General features: G+C 42.2%; 1 protein-coding gene across 4 annotated transcripts in view; it reads right to left on the reverse strand.

Moving 5' to 3' along the window:
- Positions 1 to 304: 304 nt before the first annotated feature.
- The window catches only part of derl3 (derlin 3), a 37,322-nt gene continuing 23,298 nt past the window's right edge, over positions 305 to 14,328 (reverse strand). For 2 of the 4 annotated variants that reach the window (XM_033043412.1, XM_033043411.1), the window contains exons 3-7: positions 12,878 to 12,951; positions 7,721 to 7,814; positions 6,503 to 6,698; positions 3,314 to 3,404; positions 305 to 1,159 (exon numbers count right to left, since the gene is read on the reverse strand). In XM_033043412.1, coding sequence (XP_032899303.1) covers positions 1,024 to 1,159; positions 3,314 to 3,404; positions 6,503 to 6,698; positions 7,721 to 7,814; positions 12,878 to 12,951 — 591 coding nt within the window. In that variant the 3' untranslated portion in view covers positions 305 to 1,023. Of the gene's footprint in view, positions 1,160 to 3,313; positions 3,405 to 6,502; positions 6,706 to 7,720; positions 7,815 to 12,877; positions 12,952 to 14,328 lie in introns of all 4 variants that reach the window. The other 2 variants (XM_033043414.1, XM_033043413.1) reach the window with 2 other exon arrangements.

Here is a 14,328-nt window from a genome sequence, read left to right on the forward strand (position 1 = left end):
TTTAAGAGGCTTTTAGACAGGCACATGGATGTGCAGGGAATAGAGGGATATGGATCATGTGCAGGAAGACGAGATCAGTTCCACTAGACATGTTTGGCTCAAACATTATGGGCCGGAGGGCCAGTTCCTGTACTGTTCTATGATCTACATTCAAAGGTCAGGACAACTGAAAGCATCGCAGCTGGTGTACAAACTCCATCTCACAATCAAATTGTTTGAAATTGAATCAAGTTACTTGCACCTTATTGTCTTGAACTGGAGCTGAGTTTTCAGCGGACAAGATCAGATCATGCAAAACCCCGACTGCTTATTTTTTTACTCTACACTTGCGCTTGTGACCTTTACCAAATACTACTGAACTACAAAATACTCATCGTGGTTTTCAAACTATTCATAATCTTACACACTCGTATCTTTATAACCTTTTCTAACTCCACGATATCCACACTCTAATTCAGGCGTCTGTCATAGTGAGCAATTATTGCACCATGAGCTCCAGCCAAGAATCTAAGCACCAGGAATCTCCTCCCTAAGGCTCTTTCCTCACCACACCACCTCCTCTTTCACACATACCCTTTCTGCCTGTGCTCTCCTTAAATCCTATGACCAATGTAATTCTGCTTCCATGTTTTTGTGGCTGCATGCCACCGATTGTTTGATTTGACTCCCCCAAAGCACCTTCTAACCCATTGCTGTACACCACGTCAAAAGTTGTGAATACACTACGCAATACTACTGTGGATTTCAGAAGAACTATCTTCATCTGGAAGCCTGCTGCATCCACACCGCACAATTGAGAAAATGGTTCCCTTGGAAATTATAAGAGCTTGGTACATAAACTTATTCAAGACTCTCAATAATTCTCAACAAATATTTTTCACTTTCATGCTGATGATAAGAATTGAAAACAATTATTACTTTTAATTACTACCTTTGTGAAAGCATCTCAGTCACTATGCAAAATAAAATGTAAAATAAATTTACTCCATTTCAGCAACATCCAGTCTTACAAAATACGAAGTATCATTGGTGAGCATCGGGGTTCTGTTCATTCTCATCCCCAAACCTTTGTTCACGACCCCAGTTGAATCCCCCAGGCCGATCCTCAGGCAGCATGTTGTAATTGGGATCCTCCTCTGCAACGTCAAATATCGCCTTCCTGCAAATCAGAGTGAGCAGAGGTAATTGCAACTTGTGTGAATTACAAAATGATCTTTACAACTGCTGCGAGTTTCTAGTGAACGCAGGCTCGAGCCCTGGGGATTGGTGAGTTTTTACAGAGTGAGCTAGAATGAAAGGGGTCGACAAGGGGAAAAAAAGGAAGGGTGGCAGTGGGGTGAGGTGGGGGAGGGAGGAGTAGTGCATGAGAAGAAGACATCATGAAGTGCTGGAAGAGGGCCGATTAATTTTGGTGTCATTTGGCAACTTGCAGAGCAGCTGAAACAAACAAAATATCAGACTGATAAGGTAGTGATTGCAGGATCTGGCCAATCCCAAATTACATTATTCAGTAGACACAAAATGCTGGAGTAACTCCGGAGAGAAGGAATGTAGTGACGGGGAACTTGTTACCCAAAGACAGCTTTACAAACACAATCAGTGGCTGGTGTAACTAGGAGACACAAGGAATTGCAGATGCTAGTTTACCAAAGACTCCAAGAGCTGGAGTACAGCATCACTGGAAAACATGGGTAAGTGTGTCTGTGGGGTAGGAAGGGGCAAGAAAGTTGGGATGGCAGGCAGGAAAAAACTGATTGGTGGACACAAATTACTGGAGTAACTCAGCAGGTTAGGCAGCATCTCTGGAGAACATGATGATAGGCTAAGTTTGGGGTCATCTCCATGCCCAAAATGTCACCAATCCATGTTTTCCAGAGATACTGCCACTTTGTGTCATTTTTTTGTAAACCTACATCTGCAGTTCCTTGTTTCTACTTCTAATAGGTGGATACAGGCGAGGGGGGTTGTTAGGTAGATAGATTAAGGCCAGAGATAAAGATACAAAAAGTATGATATAATGCAACTTATCAGGCACCACAATCATTCTGAAGGGTCCTGACCCGAAATATCACCTATCCATGTTCTCCAGAGATGCTGCCTAACCTATTGAGTTACTCCAGTAGTTTGTATCTTTTTTTTAGCTGCTATAATGAGTAGCCTCTGCTCAAAGGAAATAGAGAGAATCCAGGAAATTATAAGCCAATGAGCCTCAGGTCAGAATTATGGAAACAATTGGAGAGATTTCTTCGTGATAGGATTTACTCCCAGTCAGCGTAGCTTTGCATAGGGCAGGTCATGCCTTACCAACTTGACCGGGTTTTTTTTTCAGGTGACAAAAGTGATCGATGAGGGTCGGATGGCGGATGTTGTCTACATAAAGTTTAGTACGACATTTGATGAAGTCCCTCATGGTTGGCTGATACCAAAGATTAAGATGCACAGGATTATCAGTGACCTAGTCGTATGGATTCAGAACTGGCTTACTGATAGAAGGCAGTGTTGTGGTGCAAGAGCAATATTCTGGCTGGAGGTCTGTAACCAGTGGAGCTCTACAGAGATCTGTGCTGGACCTCTGCTCTTTGTGATGTATGTAAAGGACATGGTTATAAACGATGAAAGCCAATATGGGATCTAAGGTTTCATAAATATGAGGTTTGGAGTACAAAAGTTCTGCTAAAACATCACAGGTTAAGATCACAGGTTAGGTCACAACTCAAGAATTTTAGGTTTGGCCACAGTAACTTAGAAAGCGTGCAAAAGTCTTGGAGAGAACGTATAAGAGATCTGGAATGGTTCAGGAATGGAATGGTTTTAGTTAAACACTAGTCTGGAAAAACTGGAGTTCTCCTAGGAGCACAGGACATGAGTGTGCATGGTTGTAGGTGGTTTTGATAAGGTAGTTGGGGAAAAAAGATGCTCCTATTAGTTCATGGTACCAGTGAACAGGTTTTGGTCAGGAGATGGGATGGAAGAGTAGTGGTGCAAGGTGAGGACAATCTTCAAGTAGCAATGTGCTCACTGGAGAAGGAGAAATAACCAATGATTTTGAAAATTAAATGATCAGCCCTCAAGACAAATGAACTTGCATGCTGAAGGTTCTCCACCCCAAGCACATCCATCCATGTCCCTGCATCAAGCAAAGGCCTTTAGGGACTCAAATGTTCCAACAGGCACATGTTAGGAATGAAAGAATATCAAGCAGAAGACAGGATGATGGCCAGCAACGGAGAATATTCCACTCAGGCGGAGAAGATTCCACTCAAACCTGTTCTGTACATGGTTTTAACAAAATACCTGAAGAGGCAAGACTTACAGAAAGCCTGGCGTCACCAACAGTTTCATTCCCCCAGGTTGGTTTGGGAATATATCTTCCAGAAAATAATATATATGGCCGACCACAATCCCTGCAACAAGGGAAAATCCAGCTGGTTTATTCATGCTTCTCACTGCTGACCTCCACTGGGCAGTATTATTTCAATGTGGAAATGGACACGGAGCATCTACAAAGTTGTACACCATCACGCACCAGCCCCTTGCCCATATTCACTCACTACCAGATGAAACAATATTTTGCGCTATTAGAAGTACAATATATTTAATACATTCTATGCCTCAACTACCACGGGAATACTACCAGTTTCAAACAGCTATGATAGGTATTCAGGTCCTCACCTGACATAATAACACACATTTGTGAGATCCTAAAAATACAAAACATAAGATATATAACGTAGATAATATATTAAAGAAAATGAATGTATTGCGATTATAAATGGCTGGTATACAACTTTAATCATTGAGCGATGATCAAACAATTGAAATGTATTCAATATAAATGTGGGAGTTATTCAAAGGCTAATTGATAAGTGTTCAGGACTGACATGTTTCAGCAAGGTGGGACAAGAAACCTTGGATGACCAGATTCTAAATTTGATGACAAAGGCAAAGGAAGCATTTGTAAGTATGAATAACTCAAGAATTGTAAGGGCCAAGAGGGGTATGAAATGCCTTTTGCAAATCAGAGTAAAGAAAACTTCAAGATTTTTTATAATTAGGGTAAAGGTAGGGAGAAGGTAGGAAGGAAGAAGTTAAACACAAAATGCTGGAGTAACTCAGTGGGACAGGCAGCATCTCTGGAGAGAAGAAATGGGTGACGTTTTAGTAAAGACCCGAAATGTCACCCATTCCTTCTCTCCAGAGATGCTGCCTGTCCTGCTGAGTTACTCCAGCATTTTGTGTCTATCTTCAGTGTAAACCAGCATCTGCAGTTCCTTCCTACGCAAGGATGAACAACCTTGGAGTCAGAGTATGTGGGCATGGTAATAAACAAGCTCCTTGCATCTGTATTTACCAAGGACAGTGAGACATGTGTGGGATATACTAGTACACTAGGGCAGTTTGAGATCAAGAAGGTGGTGGTGTTGAGTCTCATGAAGAGCATTGTGGATAAATCCGCTGGGCTCCCAGTTTATGAGAGAGGCAAGAGATGAGATTACTGCGGCATTGACAAATATCTTGGTATCGCCGTCCCACAGGCAAGGTCCTGACGAACTAGAGGGTAATCAACGTTGTTCCTCTGATTGAGAAGGGAAGACTAGGCAATTCAGGAAATCATATACCAGTGAGCCTCACAATACCATTCTGGAAGCTATTCTATGGTATAGGATTTACTTGCATTTGAAAGAAAATGGAAAATTAGGAACAATAAGCATGGTTTTGTCAGCAGCTGGTCATGTCTTACTAACTTGATTTAAGTTATTTGAAGAGGTGAAGAAGATGATTGATGAGGATAGGCCAGTGAATGTTGCCTACATGGATTTTAGAAAGGCATTTGATAATGTTCCTCCAGCAAGGCTGATCCAGATGATTACGACTTCATAGTTTGACAGTGGTTTTGATTCCTATAGAAGGTAGTGTTGGAAGGGTGCCATTCTGGCAAAATGTTCAATTTAAATATTGTCATGTATGGCACAGACATTGTGGGGTAAATGGCCTTTTCTGTTCTGCGTTCATCAAAATGTTACCAAATAATCATCAGCTCTTTCACAGTTCATCTTAGCTATTTGTAATTCAATTAAAAAAAATAAAATAAGCAAAAAGGTTCCCAAGCTACTGTTGAAAGAACTTTGGATTACCTTTTTAAATATGCATTGAATATCGTTGATTTTTTTGGTCAAATCCACTCTGACCAAATTAACGATATTATTATCTTCAAAAATTAAAGGAAATAAAAATACTTTGAACAAATTATAGTCGAGTTTGTTGGCCAAAGAGGAGCAGGATTTCTAATGACTGGATTATAACTGCACCTATAGTCTTATAATTCTAATATGTAACAGGATGGATTACAATTGCTTCCCACTGAGAATATTGGTGACAATGGCAATTGATTTATCTGAACTTCTGCAAATAATGCTTGCATTTTATCGTCAGGCTTCAGACAAGTTGCAGGAACAAGAAACTGCAAATGGTGCTATCAGAAGCAAAAACAAAAACATCAGCTGAAGTAATTCAATAAGTCAAGCTGCAACTGTGAAGGGAAATGGACAGTTGACGTTTTGGGTCAAATTGAAGGGTCTTGTTCTGAGGCGAAGTGGCTCTTCTTTTTCGTTCAGATATGCTGAAATTTGTTTTTTGGTGGGAGAACGTAGAACACAGAAAAGTACAGTATAGGAACAGACCCTTCAGCCAACAGTGTTTGTGCCAAACGTGATGCCAAACTAATTTTATCTGCCTGCACTTGATCCATATCTCTCTATTTCCTGCATATTAATGTAAAAGCCTCTTAAACACCAGTAACACATCTGCCTTCACTGCCGTTCCTGGCAGTGCGTTTCACTCACCCATCAATTTGTGTGAAAAAACAAGCCCTTTACATTAACTTAGCCCCTCTCACGTTAAAGCTATGTCTTCCAGTCTTTGACATTTCCATCCTGAGAAAAGGACCATCCACCCTATCGATGCCTCTCAACATTTATATCCTTCTATCAGGTCTCCCCTCAATCTCTGGCATTCAAGAGTAAACAATGCAAGTTTGTCCAACCTCTTCTTGTATCATCTAATCTAGGCAGCATTCTGTTAAACTATGCAGCATTCTGTTAAACTATTTCTGCACCCTCACCAAAGCGTCCACATCCTTTATATAAAGGCGTGACCAGAATTGCACACAATAAAAGGCAAGATTAGACTGTAATGCTGATATATCATCATCATGTGCAAGGACTAATCGCCAGCATTTGTCTGTGGGCAGGACTGAAGAATTTTAAGATACAGAAAGGACTGTCGTAGCGTGTGTGCTGCAGCCACAATAGCAAATTAGATTGTATATTTATTGTATTGTCACTCAAGGACAAAAAACAACGTGAAATTAAGATGTACCCTTAGCTCTCTAGTGGCTCTCATCAATCTGATTTTACCCCCATTTAAATGTCAATGAACATGGAACGATTCAGCAGAATTCACACCCATTTACACACACCCATGCATGATAGCTATAGCTTACCCAACAAGTCAACGATGACAGAGTTTCCCAGAAGCAATGAGAATCCCATCAACACCCACGGCAAAAAAGGAGCCTGGAAGTTCAGCAGCCCAAAAAAATTCATTCGTACAAAGGGGTTTCTCCGGCTCCAGATGTAAACCAGCATGATGGTGAAGGCCTGCCCCAGGAAGAACAAGCTTGCAAAGATTCCAAACAGCTGAATGCTCCAGAGTCAAGGATCATAGAATGCTCCAAGGATCATTAGTTCCCCTGCAGTGAATCAAAGCAGGCCAGTTGGCTGCCAGAGGTGTCCGCACACACACACACACTCGGCAGTACGCTCTTTCATTGCTCTCTTCAGTATTTAAACAATATATCACAATCTAAAGATAGACACAATGTGCTGGAAACATAGAAAATAGGTGCAGGAGGAGGCCATTCGGCCCTTCGAGCCAGCACCGCCATTCATTGTGAACATGGCTGATCGTCCCCTATCAATAACCCGTGCCTGCCTTCTCCCCATATCCCTTGATTCCACCAGCCCCTAGAGCTCTATCTAACTCTCTCTTAAATCCATCCAGTGATTTGGCCTCCACTGCCCTCTGTGGCAGGGAATTCCATAAATTCACAACTCTCTGGGTGAAAACGTTTTTTCTCACCTCAGTCTTAAATGACCTCCCCTTTATTCTAAGACTGTAGCCCCTGGTTCTGGACTCGCCCAACATTGGGAACATTTTTCCTGCATCTAGCTTGTCCAGTCCTTTTATAATTTTATATGTTTCTATAAGATCCCCCTCATCCTTCTAAACTCCAGTGAATACAAGCTTAGTCTTTTCAATCTTTCCTCATGTGACAGCCCCGCCATCCCAGGGATCAATCTCGTGAACCTGCGCTGCACTGCCTCAATCACAAGGATGTCCTTCCTCAAATTAGGAGACCAAAACTGTACACAATACTCAGTAACTCAGCGGGTCAGTCAATATATCTGGAGAAAGGGAATAGGGGAAGTTTCAGGTCAGAACCCTTCCTCAGACTGATAGAGGTGGGGAGGCGAAAAAATGCCAGAACAAAAGAGGGCCGGGAACAGATGACCTTGGGAAGGGTGGAATTCATAATGGCCCATTGTTGGCTGGGGAAGATGTGCCACAAACTTAAGTGAAAGCAAATAATGCTCGATCCCGAGGGACTGCCTAAGATGTATGTCAGCGACGACAAAAATAACACTTGACAAAAGGATACTGTCATTAAAATACCACCAAAAATAAACATGAGCAGAAAATCAGCTGTCCTTCCCCTGAACGATCCTTCTTCCAACATTCGACAATATCTGTATCTGGAATACTGGTAAAAGAAGATAGCATGCAACTGTGTCTCTGATCCAACCCAACAAGGGTTTGGAAACCAAACATAAACCTTCCAGTTACCCACACAGCAACCAGGTACAGGGATTTATATACCACCAGGTGGCGCTTCGCAATCAATCACAATAATAATAATAATAATAATAAATTTTATTTATGGGCGCCTTTCAAGAGTCTCAAGGACACCTTACAAAAATTGAGCATGTAGAGGAAAAACATGCAAGGGGAATGAAATAAATAGTAGAGACATGACTAGTACACAAAGTAAAGACAGAATTCAATACAAAACACAGTATGAGGCAATTAATGCACAGATGAAAAGGGAGGGGGACGTGGGGCTAAGGATAGGCAGAGGTGAAGAGATGGGTCTTGAGGCGGGACTGGAAGATGGTGAGGGACGCAGAATTGCAGATCAGTTGGGGGAGGGAGTTCCAGAGCCTGGGAGCTGCCCTGGAGAAGGCTCTGTCCCCAAAACTGCGGAGGTTGGACTTGTGGATGGAGAGGAGACCGGCTGATGTGGATCTGAGGGACCGTGAGGGTTGGTAGGGGGAGAGGAGGTCAATGAGATATGGGGGGGCCAGATGGTGGAGGGCTTTGTAGGTGAGGATCAGGATTTTGTAGGTGATCCGGTGGGAGATGGGAAGCCAGTGAAGTTGTTTGAGGACTGGAGTGATGTGATGCCAGGATTTGGTATGGGTGATGAGTCGGGCGGCTGCGTTCTGGACCAGTTGGAGTCGGTTGATGTAGGTGGAGCTGATGCCAAGGAGAAGTGAGTTGCAATAGTCCAGTCGGGAGGAGATGAAGGCATGGATGAGTCTTTCAGCAGCGGACGGTGTGAGAGAGGGTCTGAGTTTGGCGATCACAATAATACTTTATTAGCCAAGTATGTTTTGCAACATACGAGGAATTTCATTTGCCAAGCCAGCCATCATACAAATAAAAAGCAACAGAACACACAAAATACATTTTAACATAAACACCCACCACAGTGACTTCTCCACATTCCTCACTGTGATGGAAGGTGAAAATAAGTTCAAATCTCCTTCCTTTGCTCTTCCGCGGTCGGGGGCCTCGAGCCCTCTGTTGACGGGATGATCTTGACTCCCGTAGCCTGTGACAGACTCTCCTCATCGAGGTGATCAGCTCCTGCATTGGGAGGGGGGGGGGGTGGGAGATGTCAGCTCCCCCGCGCCGGGCGGTCGAACCCCGCGTCGGGGCTGGTCGAGCCTCTGCGTCTTTGGAGCTTCCCTACATGGCCTCTCCCAAGACTGCGAGCTCTCGGTATAAAGTCCACAGGCTGCGGTTGGAGAGATCCCAGGCAAGGGATCGGCCCAGATGCAAGTCCACGCCCCGTTCTATCGATGGTAGACCGCAGAGTGACCGGAGAATGCGATTCGAAAGTTAATCGCATCTCCGACAAGGTAAGAAATTTCCCTTCCCCTCCCCCTACATAAAACAAACTGGAGAACATTTACAGACTTTTAACATACACTAAAAAATTAAAAAAACAGACAGACTGCTGGCGGGGCTGCCAATCGTGCAGCGCCCCTAGTGGTAAGTGCTGGTGGCTTTGATGGCAGCCCCGCCTAGTCTGTCTGTCCTTTTCATCTTTATTTGTTATTTTAGTGTGTTTTAAAAGTATGTGTTAATGTTCTCTGGTTTGTTTTATGTGGGCGGGGGGAACTTTTTCTCAATCTCTTTGTTTTCCGGATCGTACCTCCGGTCGCTCTGCGGCCTAACATCGTGGAGCTGGAGGCCTTTCTCGGGACTGACATCGAGCCCCACAGCGGGGACGTGGACTTACCATCGGAGCCGATCCCTTGCCTGGGATCGATGCTCCAACCGCAGCCTGCGGATTTCACCATCGAGAGCTCGCAGTCTCGGGTTGAGACCGACGTCGGGAACCTCCAAAAGCCACATGAGATTCGACTAAACCCGTCCCGGGGTAGATCGCCCGGCGCGGGGGAGCTGAGATTCCCCCCTGATGCAGGAGTTGGTCGCCCCAATGAGGAAGGCCCGCCCACCGGCTACAGGAGCTAAGATCGTCCAGACAACGGAAGCTTAGAGGCCCCCACCCGCAGGAGAACAAAGAAGGGAGAGATTTCACTTTTTTTTCACCTTCCATCACAGTGAGGAATGCAGAGGAGTCACTGTCGTGGATGTTCATGTTAAAATATATTTTGTGTGTTCTGTTACTTGTATTGGTAACAGTATGGCAAATGAAATTCCTCATATGTTGCAAAACATATATGATAGTGTTATTGAACAGGATTTTGGATAGCCAGAGGGGATTAATTTGGCATCATTCAGTACAGACATTATGGGCCGACAATGTTCCTTTGCTGCATTGTTCTACATTTCATCTTTTTGTTTCATTCACTTTGTTAAGTTCTGCACTGTTATTTTATTTTCTCCACCAGACTTCATTAAACCTTGTCATTTATTTATGCAAAAGACCACCCAAGGCTTGAATCCATTTTTGGATTGTATTCAGGAGTACTTCTTGTGCCAGTACATAGATCGATTTATAAGGAATGGGGCAGTTGTATACCTAATCCTGGGGAACTAAGCTGTTCATAGTCACAGGGTCATACAGCATGAAAACAGGCCCTACAGCCCAACTTACCCACACCAACCAAGAAGGCCCACCTGCCACTCACCCCACCTGCCTGTGTTTGGCCATAGTCTCAACTTTCCTATCCATGTACCCGTCCAAATGTCTTTTAAATTATGTGATAGTGCCAGCCTCAACTACCTTCTCTGGCAGTTCACTCCATAGAGGCCTGGCAACATCCTCCTAAGTCTTCTCTGCAACCTTTCCAGCCGATAACAGGGTGACCAAAATTGAACACAATACTCCAAATGGGACCTTACTAAAGTCTTGCACAACCGTAACATAACATCCCAACTTCTATACTCGAGGGCCAGAGCTACAGGGAGAGGTAGAGCAGGCTAGGACTTATTTTCTTGAAGTGCAGGAGGATGAGAAGTGATCTTATGATCAGAAAATTGGAGAATAGCAATGTGGTTCCTTTATTGAAGCATAGCAAGGACATGCCAGGTAAGTACAAGTGGTCTAACATCAGAAGTAGAGAAGTTATTGTAAACTAAAATCAATATATACTTACAAAGCCAAGAATGATCAGAGATAATCAATATGGCTTTGCTGGTGAGAGATCGTGTCTGACATTTGATTGAGATTTTTGTAGTTGTATCTAAGTATATAGATGAGGGCAATGCAGTTGATGTAGGCTGCATGGACTTTATTTAGCAAGGCAGATAGTTCAGGTTAGTTTAGAGATACAGCTTGGAAAGAGGCCTTTTGGACCATTGAGTTTCTGTCGACCAGCGATCACCCTTACACTAGTTCTATCCTGCACACTAGGGGGAATTTATAGAAGCCGGTTAACCTACAAACCTGCACATCTTTGGAATGTGGGTGGAAACCGGAGGAATCCCATGTAGTTACATGGAGAATGTACAAACACCATACAGACAGCAACCATAGTCAGGATGAGAATGATTGTGGAAGGCTGCTTTTATGAGTGCAAGCCAGTGAACAGGAATTTACTGTACAAGGATAGGTGCTGGGACCCATACTGGGTAAGGCGGAGGAGCAGCCTGATAAAGGTGTACAAAATTATGATGGGCATAGATTACGTAGAGTCAGAAACTTTTCCCCATGGAGGTGTCTAGAATCAGTTGGTGATAAAATAAGGAGAAAGAAGTTTAGAGGAGATGAAAGGAAGACTATTTTCACCCAGACAGTGGTTGGAGTTTGGAATACACTGCCTGGTAGAGTGGTGAAGGCAGAGACATTCACAACATTTAAGAAGTCTCTGGAAGAGCATGCAAATTGGATGAGCGTAGATAGGCTAATAAATTGGCAAGGATATGATTGGGCCTATTTTTATGCCGTACAATTCTATAAAAAATTTATTCCAGAGGATGAATACCCAGACATAATTTAAATCTGAATATCTTCATAGTCAAAATTGACAGGCATATATTTTTTTTAAATCTATAAACTGTACACTAAAATATGACCTAGAATAGATTTATAGGTTAAAACACCTACAATGGTCTCCTTTAAAAGCCAAGGGTGAAAACCACCTGGTCCTGAGATTTTGTCACTCATTACACCACTAGTATATACTGAAAGCAAGCATGCCAAATCTTGGCCAATACTGTTGTCATTCTCCAAATATCAAAAATAGGTCTGTTAACTTTGCAACCCCTTGTAAGCATTTCACATTCAGTTATCGCAGCGTTTCAGTTTGTTACTGTTTCTTGCTCCTGGCATCTCTCTCAAATGCCATGTGCATTAGTGTTTGCCTTTCTGTATACATCATTTTTAGTTTTATCTTGCTAAAGGGCCTGTCCCACTTGGCGATTTTTTTCGGCGACTGCCGGCATCATTGACTGGCGTATCAGGTCACCGAAACATTTGCAGCGTGATGCGGCGTGATGACGTGCGGTGTTTTTTCAAGTGTCGCAACATTTTTTTTGTCGCCGTTGGATTTTGAAAGGTTCAAAATCTTTTGGCGACATTGATATGACGCCGGCAGTCGCCGAAAAAATTGCCAAGTGGGACAGGCCATTTACTTACTTCTTCTTGTTCATGACTTTGGTTGCTTTTGGTGCACTGCACTTGAACAAAAGGTGTGTGGACAGATTTTATACACCTCCCACTAAACATTGACATTTTACTGATTAACATCATTGTTCAATTTACATCGACATGAAGAATTAAGGTATGAAGATTCCTCAAATGCCTTGTATAAATTCTTCAATCTTAGTAACCATTATACGTTCTGCCTTTTAAACATTATACTAAATTATATTCTAATTTCATGATGCAAATGTGCACTGAATGTTGGGATGTTTACTAAACTTGGCTCAGAACTCATTACTCAGTATATGGTGTAGTGAAATATCCTCTGCGATAGACCTAAAACCATTGTTGTACTGTCTGCAAGACTTATTCAAGCCAAATTCGTTTGACATTCCCATCCCATAATTCACAAAAGGATACAAAAAAATCATATTGAACAGAAAGCTAAACCCCAGAGGGCCAAAGAAAAGAAAATTAGTTAGTAGTCTCCAAACCTGAAAAAAAAGAGATTAATTAATTAAAATCACAAATAGAATATTGATTTAATTTAACCCAATCCCTTAAACCACAGCAGCAAAGAGATGTTCAGTGAGGTGAAGAGGTTAGGTGACATTTTTATTTTCAGTGGTTTGATTTAATAAATTAAGAACTACAAGATTATTACTAGCTTTTGGGAATGATTACCATTGTTAGGTAAATGGTGCCCCTTGGTACTAAAGGTGAAAGTAAAGGTGGGGCATGGAGGGGGAACCAATGAACTCTAGTCCAATCAGCCTTTTACTTGCCATAAGAAATTATTGAATTATTTCATGACTGAGTGAATTAATATCTTAAAGTGTTCAGTTGACATAATGGCATGGGTTAATGGGCAAGGTATAGCTGATGAATCAGATTGAACATTTTGTACCTGACATATTGACCGGGGATCGTCCATTGATATTATTTACATTGGTGTGTGGTAGGTCCTGGCAAGAGATTGTTTAAGTTGAAACTCGTGGAATAGACATATTGTTATCCTGGTTAAAATGGAAGCAGTGATTATAATGTGTCTTGGGTGCCTCTTGGGTCATTTATTCATTTAGTAAGGACTTAAATGAAGTAATAATAAGCCATAAATTCAAGTTTGCAACTTCCAGCAGTGTTTAGGAAGGCAGCAAATGAAAAATATTGACAAATTGAGTAAATGGGCAAAAATGTGGCAATGGGTTTTAATGCCAAGCTTGAACCTAAATTGAGACAGAATTGAGACAGTACCTCGTAAATAATTAAAAACTAGAATCAGTGGCAGTTCAAATTAGATTTATTTTTTTGCATACAGCATTTAACCACAATAAAGGAAAATAAACAAAGCCTCATGAAGTGCTGGCTTTGGCAGCCAGAGGTGGAGACACAATGGTTAAGAAATGGTTAGACTAAACAGAGTATGGTGAGCAGTTCCTGGTACTATTACATAAGGAGCATAGCATGACTCAAATTCAAGATGCAAGAAAACAACTATTAAAATATAAATCATTGCCACTTGTGGAGGGTAGGGCTCATTGGGTTGGTATTGGTTTGGTAAATTATTACTGTCATGTGTACCAATGCACAGTGTTTTGACCACCACTAATAATTTGAACCAAGCCTTTAGAAGATAGAAACCGCAGGAATAAACCCTTTGGCCCACAATCTCTGATGTCAAATCAAACTAATCTCCCCGGCCTGCACGTGATTGATATCCATGTTCTTACCTAAAAGCTTTTTAAATGCTACCATCATATCTACCTACTATCAGGAGCAAATATAGGGAAAACATAACTGCAAATGGCAGGTCGGCAATCCCCTTCTACCAATGTCCAGGTCAATTATTACATTAACTTTGAGATTTTTGA

This window comes from Amblyraja radiata, chromosome 25, assembly GCF_010909765.2.
Source record: "Amblyraja radiata isolate CabotCenter1 chromosome 25, sAmbRad1.1.pri, whole genome shotgun sequence".
In the NCBI taxonomy this organism is placed as follows: Eukaryota; Metazoa; Chordata; class Chondrichthyes; order Rajiformes; family Rajidae; genus Amblyraja; species Amblyraja radiata.